Here is a 26098-nt window from a genome sequence, read left to right on the forward strand (position 1 = left end):
ATTTTCGTGTTTTTATTACGGAGCCTAATAAAATATTCTTTTATTTTTATTTATTTCTTATAAGCCTGAAATATTTCACACTATTAAGTGTTCTGCGGCCCCAAAACGGTTAAGCGCCATTGATTTACATTGTCCAGAGCGAACCATATTCCAATTAAATGGGACGCCGGTTTATCAGGTCAGCTGACTACGTGGGATGAATTCCAAGGAGTGGAAACTACTGGTAGTAACTCTTCAACGTCGCTTATTAGAGCCAGCCATTAATTTCTGTTAGACAATCAATTGAAGAGTTTCATAGTCTTCTTTGATATATTTATGTTACTCGTTCCTGGTCCCTTTCTGCAGTATTATTTTCTTTACAATGCTGCTTCTCATGCTCCTCTTAGAGCTAGCTGTGATCTAAAACATACCGTGTTTGTTAAAAATATTTCACGACTCATTGAATATCAATCGTACCAATTTTCGGTTATTGCTCACAGATTAAGAGCTATCTTACTATCTTAGGGCTAGCTTACTCTATCTTATGTTTCTCCAGTGTGATTTTTCATATGAAAGTTCAAGCCACAGATGCTTCCAAAATATCTGGAGCATATTTCACATTTGATTTTTGTTTCTATTTTGTAAGATCTTATATGAGCTTTCAGCCCATGATCGCTTACGAAACATTTTGGGCACGTTTTACATTTGAATGGTCTTTCACCAACATGATGTTTCATATGAACTTCTAAGTCAACATTGCTCACAGAACACTCCGAGCACGATTTACACGAATCGACATGCCATTTCATATGCATTTTGAATGCGTCGTGTTTTATATAGCATTTTGAGCATAGCTTACATTTGTACGGTTTCTCTTCGATGTGACGCTTCATATGAATCTTTAATTCGTCATCGATTACGAAAGTTTTCGGGCATTTTTCACATTTGATGGGTGCTTCTCCGGTATGTCGTTTCATGTGTACCTTCAGCTCGTTAATGCATGCAAAATCTTTTGGACAGACTTTACACTTGAACGGTTTCTCACCCGTGTGACGCCTCATATGAATTTCTAATTCATCACTTTTTACGAAATATTTTGGACATATTTCGCATTTGAACGGTGTTTCTCCAGTGTGACGTCTCGTGTGTTCTTTCAAGCCGCGTTTGGTTGCTAAATGTTTCGAACATATTTCACATTTGAAAGGGGCAACAGTTATTCCTATATCCTGCTGAAACATAAACAAAAAAATAATTACATAAATATTCAATAATTAATATCGTTAAATCTGCATTTTAGTCAAAGTCAAACTGAATACAACATGAAGACTAGCCAGTGGTAACTTCAACACGTTATATCACATATGGCGCTCTAGCAGAAATGGATAGGATGTGAAATTATATTATAATAACACTGAGCAAGAAATAATTTGTATATAAAATTATTATTATGAATAAAAATACCAATAATTTTATTTTACTACCGCCATCTATGTTTAAAACTAAAAACTGGATAAACGTCAGTCACTTTTCAGAAATTCAAATTTCAAACGGGTCTTACACGATATTTTTGCACCATCGTAATGGCGGAGGATCAATTTATTTAAATAAAAATATAAATAATATTTAATTATTTTGAATAAAAATACCAATAATTTTATTTTACTACCGCCATCTATGTATAAAATTAATGACTACGAGACGTCACCGAGATTAAAAATTTTCGGACTTGAATCGCCTCTTAAACGATATGTTATCTCTATCGTAATGGCGGAGGATCCATTTACTTATATTGATGACCAAAATGAGCAATATGGCAAAGTATGAAAACGATCGGATAAGAGGCAAATTATTACCTGAATTGTAATCGTAAGTGAAACGTAAAGGAGGTATGTAATAAAAATCACGTTTTTTACTTACCGGAGTGGAGATTAATGAATCTTTACAAAGTTAAGCCCACTGAATTCGAATATGACAATGATTATTGTTGGTTTTCTCTTTCTCTTGGTTAGTTTTTCATATATCTTAACCCTTTGAATGCTGACCAACGCCGATCGGCGTTTTGCCAACAAGTCCATGGGCCTAAAAAACGCCGATACGCGTTATATTTTGAGCATGTACACAGTAAACATGAATACTATCCGCTAAGCCTTTCCAGGTAGCATTGAAAAAAATGCATTGAACATGGGTCGTGTAATCCATTTGTCAGCGTTTATAAAGACTGGTTTACAATAGAATTTCTGAATTTATAACCATAGCAGAATTTCCCAATGGAAATTCCTAACTGCTGTGTATTTTAGATTGTGGCTTGGCATTTAGACTGTGAGCGTTACATTTTAACAACAATGAAGAAGATGGAACTAGTTTTGGAAAAATACATTCATTAATAGACTTATTTTGTTTATTTTATATTGTTGCAAGATATATTAGAGAGTTTGGACACACCTTTACAAAACTCGAAATCCTCGGGGGTAGTTATCTAGGGTTTGTTTGGATTAACTTCAATTTTTATACCTGCTTTCTATTGGATTTCTAAATAATTCCAATTGGAAATGTTTGCGAAATTTTCAGCGTGGTGGGCTTTCAACAGGAAAGACGTCAGCACTCAAAGGGTTTAACGAGAGTATGCCAACAAAATCACTGTCATATTCGAAATCAGTGAGTCAAACTTAGTAAAGATTGATTAGTCTCCTCTCCGGTGATTTTTTGTTGTTGTTCAATGTAATCAACGATTCTGTGCAAATGCAGAGAGAGTTCTCGAATACAAGAGCATAAATTCTTTTTTTTTTATTTTATTAATATTAATATAGTCTAAATTGACGACAAAGAATTGTAAATTGGTTTTTGAGCTCTTTTTCCTATTACGCTGTACATATTAACATTATAATAATATAATACTATGATTACTAACAAAATTAATTTAAAATTGTAAAATAGAAAATGATCAGTAGATCAGTAGCTATTAAAATAGATATAAGATGTATTGTGAACATAATTTAGTAATAATAAAAAGCATTTAAAAATCAAATTCAAATTCACGACAAAACTAAAAAAAAAAAAAACAGTCCTCATTTAATTAAAGACAGAAAGTATTTGTACACATAAACAACTCGACACATACTATTTTCTAGTAATAAAACAAACGATTTTAATAAATATTTACGACATATATGTATGTACGTACATATGAATTTATTTATTTCAAAAATTAAAATCAGACCAGAGTGACTTAACAAGTTGCCTCAAAGCGCCATTGCACCCGGAAACATGTTAACAAGAGGCATTAAAAAAATCACAAAACATAATATATAATAATAATAAGTAAGTTTTGACAATGGTATACTAAATTTTCAACCGTTATTCACGAAACAAAAAGCACTTACATACAATGCAGCATATAAAATCACGATGCGGTGCAAACGATCGACAAGCGCCAGACAGACTGAACCACAGATTAACTGTACGTGTACCTTATGCGTGCGCACTGCTCGCACTTACACTAAGCGAAATCTACCCGAAGTCCCGACATACACCTACCCTGTATACGTTATGTTCTCCTGATACTTTAGTTCCGAATTTTGCCTTATTAAACTCGCCAGAAAGATCCAACTCAATTTTAATAATTGCATCTGTGCACATCGAAAGGTTACTCGTCATCTGATGTGCAATCTATCATTCGTGAAGTCGAGAATTGCGTTTAAAGCAGCCATCCAGTTAATCTGTAGTTCAGTCTGTCTGGCGCTTGTCGATCGTTTGCACCAAACCCATAAAATCAATACTATTTCATTTCATTGTAGATTAGCGAGATGTCGCAAATATAATAATTTATTTTCAGTCTGATGGTAAGCACTCACAACACTAGCAACTTCGTTTTTGAGTCTCTTATATTTTGTGCTTCTAGTTTCTAATTGAGCCGACTTCACGTTCGTGACTGTCAACTTATGGGAAGCGAGGTCGCGTTGTATCCCATCAAACAAATACCAAATGCTGGGGTTTCTGCAGTTAAATATAGCATTCAAAGTATTGTGGAACCATTCGCAGCAGTTTGACGTTTTGGGTGACATTTCACCGGCCACTGAATAATGATTCCACGATGTAGTCGGGAATTGTGGACTATTTCCCGCTACACCCTCAATGTACGTCGAGCAAAAGTATGTTACGACTTCTTCATAGCATTCTTCTTCAGGAAAAGTAGCAGTTAATTGTAAAAATACACTCTTCACGTCTTCGTCTGGCACGAATGCCAGAGCAGGCAGTGATTTCAGGTTTAATTTGACTTCTAAATCATTTTCAAAGGCAGATTTTAACCCTGCACTGTCTATTTTTCTTATGAGGCTTTGAGTCAAGTGGAAATAGGATCCTTTCACCTCGCTTTGAGGAAAGGCGCTTCGAGCTGCGTTCATCGCGGCCTTTTCAAAGTCTAGCAAAATATTTTCAGGAGCTAAATCTGGTACCAGCTGCTTCATTATATCAAACATTCGCTCGTAGGTCGCCGTTGTTTTGTTTGGCAACAAAAAATAGGCAAATGGTGGGTAGGAGTTTCCTACGCGAGCATGCCACGTGTATAATTGGAAAGATATTTGTGGTACTTTATCGAAGGTACCATCTCCGAATATCATGTCTTTACGTAGTTCTTTGACTATCTCCGCATCTCCCAGAGCTAAAATCCTGCACGGGTCATTTTTGCCCGTGTCGTGTAGTACAATTTCTTTGTAATTTTCGGAAATGTCAAAATTAAGCGACAAACGACTGAGTTGTTTGATTTTTAAAAGGGTCCTCGATAGGGAGGATTTTTTTGGCAGGTAGGCGAGCGCTTCGTTGCTCACTTCTGATAAGACACTCCCGATCACGTTCTGGGTATTGGCACCGATTACGCGCATGGCTTGGACCATCTTCCTCTTGGCGATGTTGGCTTCTATGGTCTGAGGGCAGGAGTCATGGCAATGGGGTCTCGGGTAGCATACGATCACGTTGTTTTCGTTTATCTTCATGCTTGAATGGCAGCGCAAGGTGCGACCTTGTCTACATCTCCACGTCGAAACTCCGTTTGAGACGCGGAAGTGGAGATATTCAAAGCCTGAGTAAATCAACATTTGTTTCCCCCGCTCGGTGGTTGAATATTTGAAGTCCTCGGCACGCTGAAAAATAGTGCATAAAATAAGAATTATTAAATCATAATGAATATTCCGTTTGTTACAGACATTACTAAGAAACTAACCAGTAGATTCTATGACAGAATCACTAATAACCATACTAACACACTTGTGAAGAGTCTCGGTGATTACAACAAAATGTCTATACCCTTAAGGTATAACACTCAGATTACCTAAACACAATCTGCTTTAGGTCATCGACTTTAAAGAGTCTTTAATTAATATTATGTATTAGATGTATTATGAGCATTTATAAGAATTGTAAATAGGTTTTTGAGCTCTTTTTCCTATTATGCTGTACATTAACATTAGAATAATATAATACTATGATTACTAACCAAATTAAATAAAATTGTAAAATAGAAAATGATCAGTAGATCAGTAACTATTAAAATAGATATAAGATGTATTGTGAACATAGATTCGTAATAATAAAAACATTTAAAAATTAAAAAAAATTAAAAACAAACCTTACGGTCGGTTCTTTAAATTCTAAACAAATTTATAAAATAATAATAAAATAAATTTATAAAAACACGAAAAATGTGAAAAAAGCTTTAAAAAAGAATGTACATAAGTACAATCTAATATATAATTTCGATTAAGAGACTTTGTATGTAAGTATCTTTGGTTGAGAACCTCGAAAACAAAACAAAATTTCCATGACGACAATTCAATTGGTTGAATGTTATATTTTTTTCGATTCAAATAAATTCAATAAAAAGCTAGAGGGCGACGAACAGCAAAAAGATTTTTCTAAGAAAAAATCCTACTCCGATTTATTAAATTTAATGATTTTTTTTGTTATTTTCATCACATTGATGTTTAAGGGGTCGAAAAAATCGAACAAGAGTAAACTGCCACTTAAACTTATAGATATGTAATTTTAGTTCAATTCACTCAAAGGTTTCTGAGAAAAACATAAAAACCTCGATTCTCCAGAGTAAAAGTACTACTTCCGGCTGAGGTAAAAATAATTAAAAAATATTAGGGTATAAAATTTATAATTTCTATTACATGTAAAAAAATTTCAGTCTGATTCGGTTAGCGGTTTGAGAAATAGTTGAATTCAAAAACTTAAAAAAAGAGGACACCTATTATATAAGGGGAGCTACCATTTCCGGTCAACTTAGAAAATTGAAAAAAATTAACTGCGTGTCGATAAAAATTTCACTAACCGATACTAAGTTTCAGTTCGATAGGACGAACGGTGTTCAAAAAAATCCCTAAAATACACATGAAAACGTGATCAGTGATCGATTCTGAGTTCGAATCAGTCAAAATCTCGAGTTCAAGTTTTCGCACGATCACAAAACTTCATCTATTGTTACTACATACATAGATAAAAATGGGATTAACCGTATCTCGATTATTCCAGTCCCACTTCTCCATCATTGGGATGAAAATTGAAAGTACGCTGTATTGAAAATCGTCATACAAAAATATTGAGACTTGTGGGGAAAATGTGGAATAAAATAATTTGAAATGTTCAATACCTTAGGAATTGGTTTTTGAGGATCGAGCGTAGCTGATGGTTTGGTGGTGTCCACTTGACTGCTGACGGCGACATTGCAAATTGGGCGACTCTGCAAATTTTTCCGAAAATTGGGTGTTTCTGTCAATCGTAGTATATACTAGCTTTCAGGTTTAAATTTAAAGGAAACTTAGGATGAAAGAAACATCCAATTTGTTGCATCTGATCAATACCTACAACAGTGAGCCACAGTGTAGCTCACTATTGCTTACCAGTAGAGAGGTCGTGGGTTCAAGTCCCAGCCAAATACGCTGCTGGCGAGATCTTGTGGTAATTAAAACACAGATCGACCGTCTCCTGCTGGGATTTTCCGATTTATCTAGCTTAATTGTTATGACGGATCCAATAAATCAGTATCTTCCCCCTCCCCCAGTTTCTAGCAAATTCCAGTTATTATCGTCTCGAATTTGTTGAATCTTATGAAATGCTACCTACATACTTGTATTTCGAGAGGCTGAACAATTAATTATTAGTGAATTAATACTGAAGCGTATATTTAAATGAGCCGCCGTTATAATTGGTTTCGAGGATTATCTCCAGGCTTAAGTACAAGTCGGCTAACAATGAGATACCTCCGAATGCACTTAGCGGGGGTAGCGGTAGCTCGGTCGCATTCCGGTAGAGTTCTCAGAACCCACAGCGATAGCGTGGGACTGACTTCCGTGGCACATATAGTACGTGACCATAACAATAGGTAAACAAACGTGGGTAAGATCATCCAACTACCAATTTTGTACCATTTTGTGAAAAAGTGATATTTTTGTTAATACGGTTACGTACACCGCCGAGTAAGTGCAATCGGATTAGGCCGAGTAGCATCCCAGAGACTGTGTGACCGTTATAATTGGTTTCAAGGATTATCTCTGGACTAAGTGCAAGTAGGTTAAACAATGGCCACCGAATTGGCCGCTATTGGTCCCTTCTCAGAAGTGACCGATACCGTGGGACTGAGTGTCGTGGGAATACATATCCGGGTACATGCCTAAACAATGGGGAAGTAACCGGACGTCGAAAATGCCCTGAGAGACCTTTCCTTTATAAGGAGGTACTTATGCGATATCAAGACATTCTGGACGGAGCACTGCCAGTGTGTGTATCTCCTTAATCACCAATAAATGCTAAGTAATAAAAATAAGTACTCATGTACAAACTAATCTAACCATATATGTGTCGCCTTGGGGTAATTTCTATCATGGCGCCTATGGTAATAAAATAAAATAACGAGTGAAGTTGTACGTGACATGTCATCACGTTGATCTGACAGCGAATTCCCGTATATCGGTCGAGTCTAGTGGTTCGAAATTGCCTCACTTATTTAAATCCGCGAGCGGTACTTCTTGGTTATAAGGGCGCATCCTAGCATCCAGTTTAGGTGAAATTCGTAGACATATAATATTTAGGTACGTATAGTAGAATTTTTCGGGAAATGTTTGATGTAACGTCAATCACTGGCTGCATATTTTCAGTTTATGTGTTATAGGGTAAGTAAGTCCACTCACGGACATTACAATCACAGATAAATCGCTCACGCGAAATTACGCTCACGGATTTATTAAAATAACGTACAAAAACGTTTTTTTTTTTTACACAAGATTTATTCCACAACTCAATTAAACGTATCGAGACGAATTAATACACTATCATATCACAGATAAATAAATAAAAAATATATCCAAACCAGTTTAATCTCAATTTATTCACAAAGTATAGAGTTTGTTATAAGATTTTTTTAATTCTTCGTAATTGATAAGGATTTTCGTTCAGTTGCAATTATTTTTTTAATTGGTGTTAATTATCAATTCTTTTACATGTAAAATAATCAATTACATATATAATATTATGTTTTTGTAGTTGATTTATGTTCAATTCATCATCCAAGACTTCGTTTTCTTTTTAATTATTGTATCAACAGTACTATTATAAAATGATTGTAAGGTTTTTGAAATATGTAAATAGAATACAATAAAATCTATGTTCGGAACGTTTTTAATAAGTTTTCGAATCCGATATCGAGACAGGTGTTGTCAACTGACATTTATTTGGTCAACTTACTACAGAAAAGCAAATTTAATAAAAAAAAACGTTGCCTTCACAACAGTAATTGATGACGCCTCTGATATTTTTACCGATATAAATGAATTAAAAATATTTTTTGAAGATTTTAGCATATGTGGTTTTCAAGGTAAGTGTATTGTTTAATTTCAAAACGTGAAACTAAAAAACAAAAAAAAATTAATGAGTGTTGAATTTCAAAGAAATACAATGGAATACAAAAAAAAGCAAAAATTTTGTTTTGAATCAGTTTTATTTATTCGAAAACAGAACAAAACTAAAAAAATATGTAAGCATTGTTGATAATAAAAAATACATAAATGTAAATGTCAAATTGTACATTTATTAATGAATTTTCAATTATTATTTTAATTATAAAATTTTAATCTAATCATATATATGTATAATATCACTATTCCGTCTGTCTGTCTGCCTGAGATAACGCTCTCCGTACTATAATAGTATTTTCGATTCGACGTATATGTACGTCACTTTTAAAACGTATACGAAGATATAATAACAAACTAAAAAAACTTCTATATATACTAATCGATGCCAATCTTTCCACTTGGCTGAAAATTCAGCACCATCTATTGAAAATTTATTTAACTAATTAATTAATTAATTAATAAATATTAAATCATATATATTTAAAAGGTATTTGAAAAAAATTCGACCGCGTTGGGATCGAACACATGACCGACGACACATTTCTTTTAATTTTTTTATTTAATAACTTAACACTATGACGGCCGCTGACTCATATTTGTATCATGTTGGGTGTACAACGCTTACTGGCCGCTAATACATATATAATTCACGGGTCTATCTCACAGGAAGGCAAAGATCGAAAAATCTTAAGTCGCAAGATCAAAAAAAAAGGGGGGACGGTAAAGGGTACTATGTATACATATATAATATATATATTAATGGTATGCGGTGAAATTATCTCTCTTTTTGTCATACAGCCTTGTTTAATGTGCGCACGCATGATTCGGGAGGAAAAGCCTGTTCCTCTTGTTCCTGTTGTATCCTGCTCGCGCAAATTAAGTGAGGATGTACGACGGGGGGAGAGAGACTTTTACCGCACGCCACTGATATACATATATACTAACCGTTTTTCATATGTATGCATGGTACACGACTGCGCGAACTGTTTCACTCCGCTGATATATGTTTGTATCAAGTTTTCGTCATAAACGAAAACGTGATACAAAATTGTATCATCGGCTACAAACGATTGACGAAATAGTTATATACAGTTCGCGCAGTCGTGAATCATATATGTGTCAGCGGCCAGTAAGCGTTGAGCACCCAACATGATACAAATATGAGTCAGCGGCCGTCATAGTGTTAATATGCCAACACCCATGCGATGATATATCATCAGGTATAACACCAATATACATTTAACATAACTATTTGACAACTTATTTATGTACTTATTAACTATTTTATAACTTAAAACTAAAAATTAAGACACAGGCCCCTTAGATACATTTCTAAATTTGGCCTGTACGCCCAATTGTCTGTCATTTTTATCACTGTTTCAGCCAAACGCACATATTCCGGCCGATGTTTTCGTTCGAAATATCCTCCGCCAATCGATTCCTCCACCAACTTTTCAGTTTCGGCTTGCAGGCCTTGCAAGGCCTTTAAGCACCTCCACAAATTTGTAGACTGTGTTCCAATTGTGTGCGACACCTTCATGTGAAATGCTTCGACCTCACAATCGGCCCGACCGTACTGTTCCAGCGTTCCATCTCGCACGTTCCACATTTTAATGTCTGCCACCCGAGGTTCTCGCCTCACGCCTTCTACGCTCTTTCCAATAAAGCTCTCTTCAAAGTACGAAAAAAAGTCTTCTATTCTAGGTTGGATCGCTTCCGTTTGTGCCGTAACCCACGGCTGCATGATCTGACGAAGCTCTTCCCAGCTTTCGACGACGTGTTCCACGGGAACCAAAGCCAAAGCCGACACCATTTTGAATTTAACGGCGTTTTCAGCACCCTCGACATACAACAGGGACAATCCCAATTCTTGGATTTTATCATTCAGATCCTGGCACAGTCTAAAGAAGCAACACGAGACCCGTGCATTCGGCCAGTGCGTTTGAACAGCACCGATGGCTGCTCTTTCGAAGTCGACCATTATTCTCACAGGTTCCCATCCCGGAAGAATTGATTTCAGCTGTTCAAAAACCCTCATATATGTCATTTGAGTTTTATCCGGAAGCAGAAAATAAACTAACGGTATGGCCTTTCCTGGTCTTTGATCGAGGCCTTCAAGCCTCGTGCCGTATATTGTATACAGCTGGGCGAAGAGTGGTGGAGACGTTTTAAAGGTACCGTCCATTAAAACTCCTTGGCAACCTCTTAGGAAGTCTACATTCTGTTGCGTGGCAAACATTAAAATTCTCTCTTCGCCGTTGTTCAACGCAGGGCCGGAATCCCACATCAAAAATTGCTCCGATCGATTCTGGTTGCCCGTGGTTAGATATTGTGCGGGTATATTGATCTCGTTCCTCGTTGTTGGTGGAGGAGCCTGAGCTTTACTTCTCTGCCTTTGTATGTTGCGTATTAAGCTTTCGATTTTGGGCAACCTAGCCTTGGCCACGTCGGATGTGGTTATCAACGATGCTTGCAAAACATCAGTAGTGACAGCGCCGACAGTGTTCGATGCTATTTCTCGCATATTGTTTTTAATTTGGCGCATCTCACACCTTAAAATATTCGGCAGATGATTATGCTCCCGCGACAGGTGTAATTCGCGTCTATTGTTTCTGGTAATTGCACGGCCGAAACACTTTGCTTTCTGATCGCACGTCCAATATTCTGTTTCACCGTTTGTAGCCGATCTGTGACGCAAATAACAATATCCATCTTCGCTCATTAATAGCACGCCATTCCGTTGGGTCTTTTCAAATTTTAAATTTTGCATTGTGTATTTCTGTAAAGAAAAAATAAATTGTATCAATGAATAAAGTACGTATGGTTTTATATACGGTTGTGGCTATTTGCAGGTACTATATCTGAAAATTATTGGCTATTTGCAGGTACTATATCTGCGACAGGCGCAAAGCCTTCTGCGCATGCGCGTGAACTGTCACTGTCAGCGTGTTTACTGTTATAAATTTTGTTTTAAATCTCTTAAAATTTAGTTCGAACTCGTTAAGTGACGTAGAGTAAAAAATATAATCCAAATTAGTTAATATTATTAATTGTTAGAAGACTATTATCATATACAACGTATAATACTTATGTACATACAAGTACAAGCCGCGAACTAGCTAAATGATATAAATCTATTATAATAACGTGCGAAATTTATTTGCCTCATGTATAATGAACGATTGATTAAACAAGTCTAGCATACATTAAATGTAAGAAATTATAATCGGATTATAAGTGCCCGTGTGCCCGTCACAGATATAGTACCTGCAAATAGCCAATAATTCGCAGAAATAGTACCTGCAAATAGCCAATAATTCGCAGATATAGTACTTGCAAATAGCCACAACCTTTATATAATAATAACTAGCTGAATCCGGCATGCCTTGCAATGCCACAATAACGCAAGCAATTCCCGTTCCCGTTCCCATTTGTCAGAAAAACGCAGACACATTTGAAATTATTCAATTGTTTATTTTAGCCTAACGAGGCAGGTCGCGATGCGAAAACATTTAAAATTATTGCATTGCATTCCCGTTTTTGGCGATTTTTTTTTACAGAAACCATCGCGGACATGCACACAATAACTCTCGTAAGTTTCATCGCAATCGGTTCAATGGTATAGGAACGGATTCGTGACTAACAGACAAACATTGATTGGTGCTAGTTTATGTAGTATGCGGTCTACTTGCACATATCCACTTTAGTATGCGATCTACCTTCACGTTTTTACTTTAATATGCGGTCTCACTGTCTAAGTTCTCGCGTGTGACACTGAGACTGAATAATACCGACCGTAACAACCTAATCTTATATGAAAAGGGCCAACCTTAACTTAACCTAACCTATCCTGACCCTAAAAATAAATAGGTGTTGGCTGCTAAGATATTTTTTTTTAAGTTTTATTACATCATTATTTTCACAAAAAAAAAAACATATCTTAGCAGCCAACACCTATTTATTTAAGGGTCAGGATAGGTTAGTTTGAGTTAAGGTTGGCCCTATTCATTTAAGATTTAGTTAAGTGATATGTATCGTCGTTGATGTATGTACAAATAAAGTTACACGTAAAAAAGGTAGATCGCTTTCTAAGGTAGACCGCATACTAAACTAGCACCCATTGATTTTTATATATGTCACAGTGAAATTATATTTCAAATGAAAATATAAATATTTTCACTGACGTTTCAGCGAAATCATAACCAGTTACATTTTCAGGGTTGGTTTTATTAATTTAAGATTAGATTGTTGGGGTTGGTATTATTTAAGGGTTAGGATAGGTTAGGTTAAGTAAGGGTTGGCCCCATTCAGTGCCGGTTTTAGGGGGGGGCTAGGTGGGGCGGCGCCCGAGGGCGCCAAATTATTTAGGGCGCCGCTCGATGCGTCAAAGGCGCTTTAAAATTTAAAATTAGAGCGCCAAAAGCCATACAAAAAATTTAGGCCATACAAAATAAAGGCGAATTTTGTTTTCTAAGGGTGTTTAGAAAAAATTGCCCGAGGGCGCCATTGGGTGTAAGGCCGGCACTGGCCCTATTCATTTAAGATTGGGTTGTTAGGGTTAAATTTATAAAGTTAAAAGTTGTAAATTCATTGTTTGATACATGAATTCACCGCTTGAATTGGTGAAAATATATTTTCACTTGAAATATGCTTTCACTGTAACATAAACATAGACTAGTGTTGTACCCGATGACATATCATCGATGAGATGCCTCTCATCTTCAAGAATTATCACATGATTTTGGCGGTTGATTGATCGTTGAAACGATCCGTTTTATTATGTAATTAACACTGTTTTATTGAATAATTCTTTTTTAATCGTTTTTCAGTTGTATTTTATTGAAATAAAATTTATGACGACTTATATCTATTTGTTTTATCAATATTCCACTTTGTATATTCTATATCGGTCTCCGTGACGAGCCAGAATGTTAAATTACAGAAAACACAAATATCGGAAGGCAAAGATCAAAAATCGAAAGATCTTAAGTCGAAAGATCAAAAAAAAAAGGGTGCATGGTAAACGGTACAACAGGAACAAGAGGAACAGGCTTTTCCTCCCGTATTAATCTGCGCGCGCAGAATACGGGAGGAAAAGCCTGTTCCTCTTGTTCCTGTTGTGCCCTACTCGCGCAAATTAAGTGAGTATGTACCGTTTACCATGCACCCTTTTTTTTTTGATCTTTCGACTTAAGATCTTTCGATTTTCGATCTTTGCCTTCCGATATTTGTGTTTTCTGTAATTTAACATTCTGGCTCGTCACGTAGACCCATTCTATATATGTACATATGTGCATGTTCAATTTATAGAGATCAAAACATATATTATCGAAATTTGACAATATAATATACTAGTGTTGTACCCGATGAAATATCATCGCATGGGTGTTAGCATATTAAGTTATTAAATAAAAAAAAATTAAAAGAAATGTGTCGTCGGTCATGTGTTCGATCCCCACGCGGTCAAACTTTTTTCAAATACCTTTTAAATATATTTAATTGTTTAATATGAAAAAAAAACCTACCTACCTACCTACATATAAACTATATATGTAAAACACTGATAGAAAAATTAATTAATTTTCAATAGATGGCGGCAAATTCTCTACCAAGAGGGAACACTGGCAGCAAATAGTATATATAGAAGTTTTTTCTTTTGCTATTGTATTCGTATATAAGTTTTGGCAGTGGTTTAGTCGTGACGTATGTATATATGTATGACGAATCGAAACGATTATTATAGTACGGCGAGCGTTATCTCAGACAGACAGACAGACACACACACAGACAGAATAGCGATATTATATATACACATATGATAAATTATTATATCGTGGATTAAAAAAAATATTATAAAAATGATTAATTGTGGAGATTAACTAATTTATTATAATAAAGAAAACATTGAATTTAATAATTTTAAATATTATTTTTTTCATTAGGACTTCAATTTTGCCGTAATTTAAAAAGCAATTTTTTAACTTAATTTAAAAAAATTTCGATTGTTATTTTTTTCTCTATGATATTCTATTTCAGCTGCAATATTAGTTTCAACTGCTAGGTTTATTTTTTTATCGATTTTTGGACATAATTTCAATTCGATTTCAAGTGCAAATCGCATCCGGTTTGGTACACATGCATCCGGAGTGATAAAATAAAGAGAGATAGAAGAAAAATTATAAAAAAGTGAACATTGGATAGTTTTTCATCGATGCAATGACACATGTATCTAATTATATAGAATTCAAATTAACTTGTAATGATAAATTTAAAATATTCTCAGATAAATTATGATCACTGCACTCGTTTGAAAAAGTCAGATGACTTATTTGGACAAATCTGCGGATTTTCAAAAGCTTTTATTTAGTTTGTACTACCGGTAGAGTACCAAAGGCTTATTTTCGGTCAAATACCGATACCACCGGTATCGGTACTTTCGGTATTGCAATCCCTAGTGACAACAACAGAGTGTATTTACATAAGTTTCTATAACACTATACACTCAATAAACTGAAAATAGAAAGCGATTAAATGAGTCTGCCACTCTTAATCGGATACCCAATGAATGAATTAATGTTGAGATTACACCACATCACCATAAAAAATCTCAAAATGATCAATTAAAAGAAAAATTATATACATACATACATTTATTTAAAAACTGCACTGTCTAAGATGAATCCAAGGGCGGTCCAGGTTGTAGATGTGTAGCGGAAAGTCAAGTAGATAAGTCGTGAAGTGATGAATCCAAGGACGGTCCAGATCGTAGTTATTATACGTAGCGGTCGGTGCAATAGTTAAGAGTCGCGAATCAATAAAAAAGCAGGCCAGATATATGTGAAATGAAATGAAGCAGACGACGGATGATGAATGTCTCAAGCGAAAGTAGAACTAAGACTGAATGCACTTTACCTATTTTATATACCCAATGTGGAATATAAAATTACATTTACATGTACGAAAGTCTCAATCCCGAAAACCAAACAATCAAAGGGATAAGCTCTTTATGTTCATTGACTTCGTATCAAATATTGTTAACTTTTGCATATCGAATTTTGTACTTCTTTGATTCAGATGCGGGCTGTTCGATTGAACATCGTTTATAATCTTTTTTGCTATAGAAAAATAATTTAAATATTTAAAAGTCAATTGACAACACCTGCCTCGATATTCGATTCGTTTGCGGAGCATTTTTTTAAGCATTACAACTTTTCTAGTTCGTAGAAAAATGTTTTTTAGTTGAAATTTTTTAGTTGAAAACACCTGCCTCGGTATCGGATTCGATAACTTATTAAAAACCTTCCGAACATAGATTTTATTGTATTCTATTTACATATTTCAAAAACCTTACGATCATTTCATAATATTACTGTCGATACAATAATTAAAAATAAAACGAAGTCTTGGGGATGATGAATTGAACATATGTATGTTATTAAATACAAAAACATAATATTATATAGTTGCGTTGGTTATTTTACATATAAAGGAATTTATAATTATCACCAATTTAAAAAAAATACTTGTAACTGAACGAAAATCCTTATTAATACGAAGAATTAAAAAATTCTTATAATAAACTCGGTACTTTGTGAATAAATTGAGATTAAACTGGTTTGTATATGTATTTTATTTATTTATCTGTGATAGGATAGTGTATTAATTCATCACGATACGCTTAATCGAGTTGTGGAATAATTCTTGTATAAAAAAATAACGTTTCTGTACGTTAAACCCTTAACCCTTTAAACCCTTTGCCTGCGGCAATAAATATAGCGAACAAGCCTAATAAATATAGAACTGTACGTGGCACCTTTTTCGTGAATTTGGCAATCGAGTTTTCAACCTTAAATACAGATTTTAATATTTACTCAAGTAACCAGATATGTTAATAAACACCTAAAGTATTATTTTAAACAATAAAATACATAATATATCTCGTAGTTTTGGCTTAATTGTCAAATAATCATTCTTCATACAATTGAGACGTATCGTCGCCATTGTTCAACAGACGTGACGTCACATAAACGAGGTTTCACTACGGTTCCACAAAAAACTAATTTTGACTGGTATATATTCATTTTAAGCAAATTGAATAGATGGCATTCAACTCTCAGTAATATATTCAACCAATTTTGAACCTTAAAATAGTTGAAATAGGCGCATATAAGGCTCAAAATCCCGTGCAAAGTTCAGAAATTCTATAGAAGACAGCCGCGCTACAGACTTGTCGCGCAAAGCTTCCATAGAAGACGGCCGCGGGCAAACGGTTAATAATTCCGTGAGCTTTGTCGCGTGAGCGATTTGTTGAGTGAGTGAAATGACGTTGAGTGTACGGTTCGCGAGCGATTTGTTGCGTGAGTGAAATGTCGCTGAGTGTAAGGTCCGTGAGCGATTTGTCGTGACACCATAACCAATAAGTACCTAATTTTTGTACAAAAAAAAGTGAGCAGTTTTCATGTTGGGAATTTCTCACGTTGGTGATTTTCTGTGCGAGATCGATCGTCATTCGAGAGGTAATATTACCGAACCAATAAAAAACATATGTATTACCGTATCATTATTTTCTTCGTTCAATAAAGGTTCACCAATGTCTGGAGTCGTCTCCTCTGGATTACAACTACTCGGTCGCATTATGCTATCTTCATCATCGACGGGGGGGTTACGTAGCTGCGACTCTGGTTCGTCCTCCCAAACTAAGTCATCCAGTAAAACTTCTTCCAATTTAATATTCAAACATTTAGACGATTTCTGTCTCGCCTTTACATCACTCTGTGTACAGATCTTTTTAAACTGAGTAAACAACGTCAAGTTGCGTTCACACGACAAGCACATTGTATGGGACAGTCCGTCGTGCTTTCTCACCTGCAACGGTAAATAAATCGGGAATAATAGAATCTAATCGGAACATATTATAACAGATTAGATTTAGGAGAGTGTCCGACTTTTAGCTGACAGCAGTTCGAGATGCGTTCCTGCAATTCCAGAGATTCAGAACTACCGTAGATGGGAATGCTAGATTCATCTGGTACCGGACACAGGCAAAGCCGGCACGTCATTTCGCTACTCCGAATCTTCACTTTAACGCTTCTAATTAGTTAAAGCATCCTGGTGGAAGGTGAAATATAGAACATCAATATGTCAAATTGCATAATATTTGAATGAGCTATATCGTACATGGCGATCGCTTCCACGAACTCCACGATTTTAGTGGAAGCAATCGCCACGGTATTTTAAGGTAGCTATTAGCGTCCTTGGTACACACACACATACACACTCACTCATTCGCAGTTTGAATCAGAGAAGTTATAAACGGGGCCTTTTACTTATCTACAAGGGCAAAGATACAATTCAACTCGCTCCATATTAACGATCGCGAGCCCGCAGGAATCCCCGAAAGCATGATCTCATCACACGGCTACACATTGCAGTGGCGTAGCGAAGGGGGGGGTCCGGGGGGTCTGGACCCCCCTTGGCGGAGCGCAGTCGGCGGCAAAATATCCCACTCCTGTTGCAATTGATCGGTTGATTGCATCATACACTTCAGTTAGCAGTTAGCTTTACTTTATGTTTATATGTTGTGATTTTATATTAATTAAATGTAAATTATCTTGCCTTTTTTCCTGTCAAAACCCCCCCCTTGACAAAATCTTGGCTACGCCACTGACACATTGTACAACCGACCAGCAAATACCAACCGCCAGCGAGCTTCTGGAGTTCAGCCAGCCTACTCCTTATTCGCCGTACATACAATAGTTCTTGTATACTGAACATAAATAAAGATCCTTTCAAAAACTCTATATGCCAGGACACGGTTGAAACATTAAGCTTCTTTACCCATAATAACATATAAGAGGTTTTTATTTATCATTTTATTTATATATATATATATATATATATATATATATATATATATATATATATATATATATATATATATATCACTATTCTGTGTGTCTGTCTGGGATAACGCTCGCCGTATTATTATTAAAAGTCGTTTTGATTTGACTTACATATGTACGTCACAGCTAAGCCACTGCTAAAACGTATATAAGAATACAATAACAAAATAAAGCAAACTTCTACATATATATACCAATGTTTCCTCTTGGCATTGATCTTTAAAAATTAATTAATTTTTCTATTGGTGTTTTATATTGTTTACATTTACATAGGTAGGTAAATAGTTTTTACTTATTTTTTCATATTAAACAATTAAATATAAATATATTTAAAAGGTATTTGAAAAAAAATCGACCTCGTGGGGATCGAACACATGACCGACGACAAATTTCTTTTAATTTTTTATTATTTAATAACTCAATATGCCAACACCCATGTGATGATATGTCATCGGGCACAACACTAGTAATATATTATATATAATATCACTATTCTGTATGTCTGTCTGTCTGAGATAACGCTCGCCGTACTATATTAGTCGTTTCGATTCGACATACATATGTACGTCACAGCTAAACCACTGCCAAAACGTATACGAATATGTGTATGTAATAACAAAAGAAAAAACTTCTATATATACTGTTTGTTACCAATGGTTTCTCTAGCCATATAGACAGCGCTAAGTCTCTGAGCGTTTACCGCCATCTATTAAAAATGTATTTAATTAATTAATTTTACTATTGGTGTTTTATATTGTTTATATGTAGATAATATATTTATCAGGCGAACTACCTAGCGATTGGTTACAATCCATATTTATCCCGTTGCCAAAAAAGAGTAACGCGAGGACGTGTAGCGACTTCAGAATAATTAGCCTAATGAGTCACACATTGGAGATCCTACTAAGGATAATACAGGGCAGAATTTACTCACGGTGTGAAGAGGCGATTAGCAGAGAGCAGTTTGGGTTCAGACAAGGCTTGGGTACCCGAGAGGCCCTTTTCTGTATGAAAACACTACTCCAAAGATGCAGAGAAGTCCGTAAACCTGTGTACATCTGCTTTATAGACTTTGAAAAGGCCTTTGACCGTGTCCAACACGCTCGCCTGATGGAAACATTAAAAAATATTGGCCTGGATGACAGAGATGTCAGATTGCTACGAAATATTTATTGGAATCAGACTGCAGTAGTACGTGTCGATGATCAATTCACTGATGAGATTCCTATCGAACGGGGCGTCAGGCAAGGATGCATCCTATCACCTACTCTTTTTAACACCTACACCGAATCCATCTTCCACGATGCTCTCCAAGAGGCGGAGGGCATCAAGGTGGGCGGCGAGACGATCACCAATATAAGATATGCTGATGATACGGCACTAGTCGCTGAAAATTTAGCAGACCTGCAAAGATCTCTAGATCGTGTACATCAAGAAAGCAATCAAAGAGGTCTGCGCATAAATCTAAAGAAGACAAAATTTATGATAGTAGATAGAATGCAAACAGACACCGGGAATCTAACCTTGGATGGAGAGGTGATAGAAATAGTAAAAAGATTCAAATACCTGGGTACCTGGCTGAATGAAGAGATGGACCCAGATGAAGATCTAAGAATCCGCATCGAGATGGCTAGAACAGCATTTGTAAAAATGGAGGCGGCGCTTACAAACAAGCATCTCAATCTTCATACGCGATTGAGATTCGCGAAGAGCTACGTCTGGACAGTATTACTACACGGATGTGAGACGTGGACTCTGAAGACCAAGATGATCAGCCGCATCGAAGCTTTTGAGATGTGGGTCTATAGGCGTATGTTGAAGATACAGTGGACCAAAAAGATATCAAACGAAGCTGTCCTCGGCATGATGGGGAGAGGCAGGGAACTTTTTTCTGTCATCAAGCGGAGAAAGATGGAGTACCTCGGACACATGATACGGGGTCCAAAATACGAATTTCTCCGTTTGATAACCATGGGGAAAATAGAAGGAAAAAAATGGATTGGCAGGAAAAAGTTATCTTGGCTTCGAAACATGCGCATGTGGACCGATATGAGCGCCGAAGAGTTGTTCCGAGCCGCTGAAGACCGATGCGGATATCTTAAAATAATCGACGAGGTGGTCGCCAACGTCCGGATGCGGACAAGGCATTAACAAGAAGATATGTAGATAGGTAGGTAGTTTTTACCATTTTTTTTTTCATACTTAACAATTAAATGTAAATATATTTAAAAGGTATTTGAAAAAAAAAAGGTATTCGAAAAAAGTGCGGGCGGAACACAGCCGACACATTTCTTTTAATTTAATAACTTGATATGCCGATACCCATGCGATGATATGTCATCGGGTACAACACTAGTATCATATATAGGTAATATCGCTATTCTGTGTGTCTGTCTACTATCTGCCATACTATAATATTCGTTTCGATTCGACATATGTACGCCACAGTTAAAACACTGCCAACAAAATGTACGAATATAATACGAACATAATAACATATCAAGAAAAAACTTCCGTATATACTGTTTGCTACCAATGTTTACTCTAGGAAAATAGTATCAGAGTATTTAGCGCCATCTATTGAAAATTAGTTAATTAATGACCCTGGTTTTATTCTGTGCGTGTATCTGTAGTTATAGAAACGTTAGGCGTATAATTGACACAGGAAATGTATTGTTAAATTAACATTTCTCTGGGTCTATGACTATAAAACAGGTCTGTTGCTTACGTCACGCCATATAAAAAATACATAGCGAAATTCGCGTTAGATTGGAGCAAGCAAGAGCTGCATTCTTAAAATTGAAAAATGTCCTAACTAGATGAAAAATATCCTATATATGTATATGCTAAATTCGTAAAATATGCGAATAGATGCTAAAATAACAAACAAAAGTGAAATTTATAAAAATAATTGACAAATTATGTGAAGAAATTGAGGGGATAAAACAGAGCTTGCAGTTTACCATAGACGGTGTTTTTCCTGTCGAAACCAAGCAACTGCTTTTGTCTACTACTGTAATCAAAAGAAGACAGTTGGAGCTGTGTATCCAAAAGGCTGCTCATAGACTCGCACTCAAGACTAAATGAGACAAATCTATTCCTCCGAACATTGAGTAAACTATTCAATCCATCTGTGTTAGGTTCAAAATCTAATATTAATGTTAAAGAAACAGTTTTGTTTTTTAGAAACCTGCCATTGTTTAATGTATTAACAGAGGCTCAATGTTTGGAAGGATATCAGCACTTTTTAGACAATTAATAGATAATATAAAAAGTGAATCCACGCCGGATATATTGCTATTATGTATTGATGGCAACAAAAATTAAATATGAAGAGTTTGGTTGTGCCGCTCTAAAGTCTATTTGGTGTCCCGTCAATAGTGTGGATGCTGAAAGGTATTTTAGTAAATACAATATAATTGTTACCGATCGTCGCACGAATCATAAAAAAATAAACTAGAAATTTTAATTGGTATTATATTTTTATATTCATATTTTTTGTCTTTGTATTTTTATATTGATGTTTTTTTCATTGTAATTTTAATTTCAAAACATTTTTGAATTTTTCTATTATTTTTTAATTGTTGTGTTGTCTTTAAATTGTATATAAATTTTATTAAAATTCATCGAAAATTTTTATTATTTAAAATTAAACTCTTCATAAAAATAGATGCTATATACATTTTTAATGCCCTAAAATGCTAAAATGCAAAATGAAAATGCCAAAATTGACAAAAATAGATGCCCAAAATATGGGTCTCTACTAATAATCCAGGGGAAAATCGTAGGCAGTCGGAGAATCTTCGGCAGTGGTACGGCCTCAGCACCCGAGCACTATTCCGAGCAGCCGTTGACAAAGTACGAATGGGACATCTACATAGTTGCCGATGTTCTGGGAGGACATGGCACGTGAAGAAGAAGGTTATTCGATATAGAGCGGTTTTGAACCATTCTTTTTATCATATTATACATACAATTAAATATAAAGGTAATTGAAAAAAATACGACCGCGATGCGGATCGAACACAGAGCCGACATGTTTCTTTTCATTTTTTTTTTGTATTTAATATGCCATCATAGCCGGTGGCCGTAACTGCAACGAAAGTGACTCGATTGAAAGTCGAAAAACCAAGATTTTTCGCGATTTTTATGACCAATATGTGAAATAGTCCGTTTACCATGCATATATGGGGACTGATTTAATCGTGAAGGTTTTCTACACAACCAGTCTCCATGGGTTTATAGACCGGTTCGTCTGTGTTTTAGTTGTTAAAATACGGCTTTATATGGGAATTAAGTCGTTTATTTGGTTATAATATTTGTATAAGTATGATTGCGGTAGATCACTGGATACTGCCAAGTGTCGTTGGCTCGGCATCCGGCTTTGTGGAGATGTCTCTGGATACTGCTGAGTGTTGCTGGCTCGGCATCCGCCTATGTTGAGATGTCTCTGGATCCCGAGCATAGATGGACATAGACGGATCCCGAGCCAGCAACACTCTGCAGTATCCAGAGACATTTCCACATAGCCGGATCCCAAGCCAACGACACTTGGCAGTATCCTGTGATCTACCGCAATCATACTTATACAAATATTGCTTAATTCCTATATACAGCCGTATTTTAACCGTTTGCCCGCGGCCGTCTTCTATGGAAGCTTTGGGCGACAAGTATGTAGCGCGTCTGTCTTCCATAGAATTTCTAAACTTTGCACGGGATTTTGAGCCTTATATGCGCCTATTTCAACTGTTTTAAGGTTCAAAATTGGTTGAATATATTACTGAGAGTTGAATGCCATCTATTCAATTTGCTTAAAATGAATATATATCAGTCGAAATTAGTTTTTTGTGGAACCATACTGAAATCTCGTTTATGTGACGTCACGTCTGTTGAACAATAGCGATGATAAGTCTCAATTGTATGAAGAATGATTATTTGACAATTAAGCCAAAACTACGAGATATATTATATATTTTATTGTTTAAAATAATACTTTATGTGTTAATTAACATATCTGGTTACTTGAGTAAATATTAAAATCTGTATTTAAGGTCGAAAACTCGATTGCCAAATTCGCGAAAAAGGTGCAGCCGGGCGTACAGAGCTTGTTCGCTATATTTATTGCCACGGGCAAAGCGTTAATTTCGTGTTGTTAATCCGTCTATGTTGAGATGTCTCATCTCACATCTCATGAGACATCTCAACATAGACGGATCCCGAGTCAGCAACACTCAGCACTATCCAGAGACATCTCCACATAGCCGGATCCCGAGCCAACGACACTTGGCAGTATCCAGTGATCTACCGCAATCATACTTATACAAATATTATAATCAAATAAACGACTAAATTCCCATATACAGCCATATTTTAACCCTTTGCCCGCGGTAATAAATATAGCGAACAAGCCCCGTACGCGGCATCCTTTTCGCGAATTTGGCAATCGAGTTTTCGACCTTAAATACAAATTTTAATATTTACTCAAGTAACCAGATATGTTAAGTAACACATAAAGTATTATTTTAAACAATAAAATACATAATATATCTCGTAGTTTTGGCTTAATTGTCAAATAATCATTCTTCATACAATTGAGACATATCGTCGGCATTGTTCAACAGACGTGACGTCACATAAACGAGGTTTCACTACGGTTCCACAAAAAAATAATTTTGACTGGTATATTTTCATTTTAAGCAAATTGAATAGATGGCATTCAACTCTCAGTAATATATTCAACCAATTTTGAACCTTAAAACAGTTGAAATAGGCGCATATAAGGCTCAAAATCCCGTGCAAAGTCCAGAAATTCTATGGAAGACAGCCACGCTACAGACTTGTCGCCCAAAGCTTCCATAGAAGACGGCCGCGGGCAAACGGTTAACAACTAAAACACAGACGAACCGGTCTATAGACCCATGGAGACTGGTTGTGTAGAAAACCTTCACGACTAAATCAGTCCCCATACATACATATGAAGAGCGGGTAGCATTACTATACATATATAGTACCGTTTACCATGCATACATTCTTTTCGACTTTCGATGCAATGACCCAGACCCCATCACATAATCCATGCGATGATATTTCATCAGGCATAACACTAGTTTTATTGATAATATTCTAACAGACTCGAATTGCTTAAATTAATACTGCTTTGGTGTGTGTGTGTGTGTGTATGTAACTTATGTATGTAACTTAATAATTTCGGACGCTAAGAGTCAAGATGGCATTTGGGAATGCACGACTGAGACAATCGGTTTATGTTTGCTTTGTATACAGTTAGGAGAGCATTTGGGAGAGAGATGATGATGACAGATGACCCAAATGCTCTCCATGTGATTGTATGCAAAGCAAAAATACAACGACTTGTCTCCATGTCTCCATGTCGTGACTTTTGTCTGGGTCACTGGGTTCCCAAATGCTACCTTTCCCTTTGCCAACAGTTTTCGATACGCATACGATCACTGAACCATTTTGAACGTACCCAAGCATCCGAGGAACTATGACAACTGACGTTTACTTATACCAACTGTGAAATCTCTTGTAACGGTGATACCATATCCTCGCCATTAGAATACTTCGCACATTGCGATTCAGCGCGCATGCATTTAAAAGCATACCAAAATTTAGCATATAGGCTAATAAATACAGTACACAGTGGATGCAGTGTAAAATGTACATATGGTTCTTTAGGAATCTAGCACATCTTGTGCTATTACGAATCAAAACCAGTGATTTCATCGTCGCTCCTGTAAAAACATGCATAACTCAAGGGCAACGTCCCCTTCGACAATTCCAGAAGAAAGAGTTCATCGCTCGATCGTAAAACGAACGAAACCCAACAGTGATGTCATCAGGAAACTGTAAAGGTCTGTTCATACTTAGCAGCACTGCACGACTCCGTTTCAAATATGTCATTTTATTACATTTCTATTCATATCTACCTACACGTCGCGGTCACGTCATGTTTACAGCAATTTGGCCGAGTGCAAGGCAAAATCGGCTTACTTATACATTAGAGGCCATGACGATACGGCGCAATATTGCTTACGTTGTATTGTCGAGTACTTGCAATATGAATGCATACACGTGCATTCGAAGCTACGCGTCAGAATACAAGTCAGCAAAAATGTTTCGACGTTTATCGAACGAAAAATTATGTATAATCGCGCTGTTGTTGGAAGAAGAAGCTCAAGAAGGCAATAAAAAAGCACGGAGGCGTTTTGATGTGCATCCCATGTTAAAAAATAGAAAAACCGAAGGAGAGTTTTGGACACTGTATAAGGAGCTTGTGGATGATTGGACAAA

General features: G+C 36.0%; 1 protein-coding gene and 1 long non-coding RNA gene across 3 annotated transcripts; one reads left to right on the forward strand and one right to left on the reverse strand.

Annotated features, from left to right (window-relative positions):
• Positions 1-3126: 3126 nt before the first annotated feature.
• LOC143920141 (uncharacterized) lies at positions 3127-25323 on the reverse strand. 2 transcript variants are annotated; one of them, XM_077442860.1, is made up of 6 exons: positions 25275-25317; positions 18501-18651; positions 17831-18393; positions 17439-17750; positions 6626-6715; positions 3133-5114 (listed from the first exon to the last, which is right to left on the reverse strand). In XM_077442860.1, the coding sequence occupies exons 3-6, from the start codon at positions 17942-17944 to the stop codon at positions 3765-3767; spliced, it is 1866 nt and encodes a 621-aa protein (XP_077298986.1). In that variant the 5' UTR covers positions 17945-18393; positions 18501-18651; positions 25275-25317; the 3' UTR covers positions 3133-3764. The 2 variants fall into 2 exon arrangements, with proteins under 2 accessions (XP_077298993.1, XP_077298986.1); XM_077442867.1 differs by lacking the exon at positions 18501-18651 and having other exon boundaries at positions 3127-5114; positions 17831-17993; positions 25275-25323.
• LOC143920214 (uncharacterized) lies at positions 22367-25323 on the forward strand. Its single transcript, XR_013261316.1, has 2 exons — positions 22367-23036; positions 24702-25323. It is a non-coding gene; the product is annotated as an uncharacterized LOC143920214 (long non-coding RNA).
• Positions 25324-26098: the final 775 nt, after the last annotated feature.

Source organism: Arctopsyche grandis, chromosome 1 (genome assembly GCF_051622035.1).
Source record: "Arctopsyche grandis isolate Sample6627 chromosome 1, ASM5162203v2, whole genome shotgun sequence".
NCBI lineage: Eukaryota > Metazoa > Arthropoda > Insecta > Trichoptera > Hydropsychidae > Arctopsyche > Arctopsyche grandis.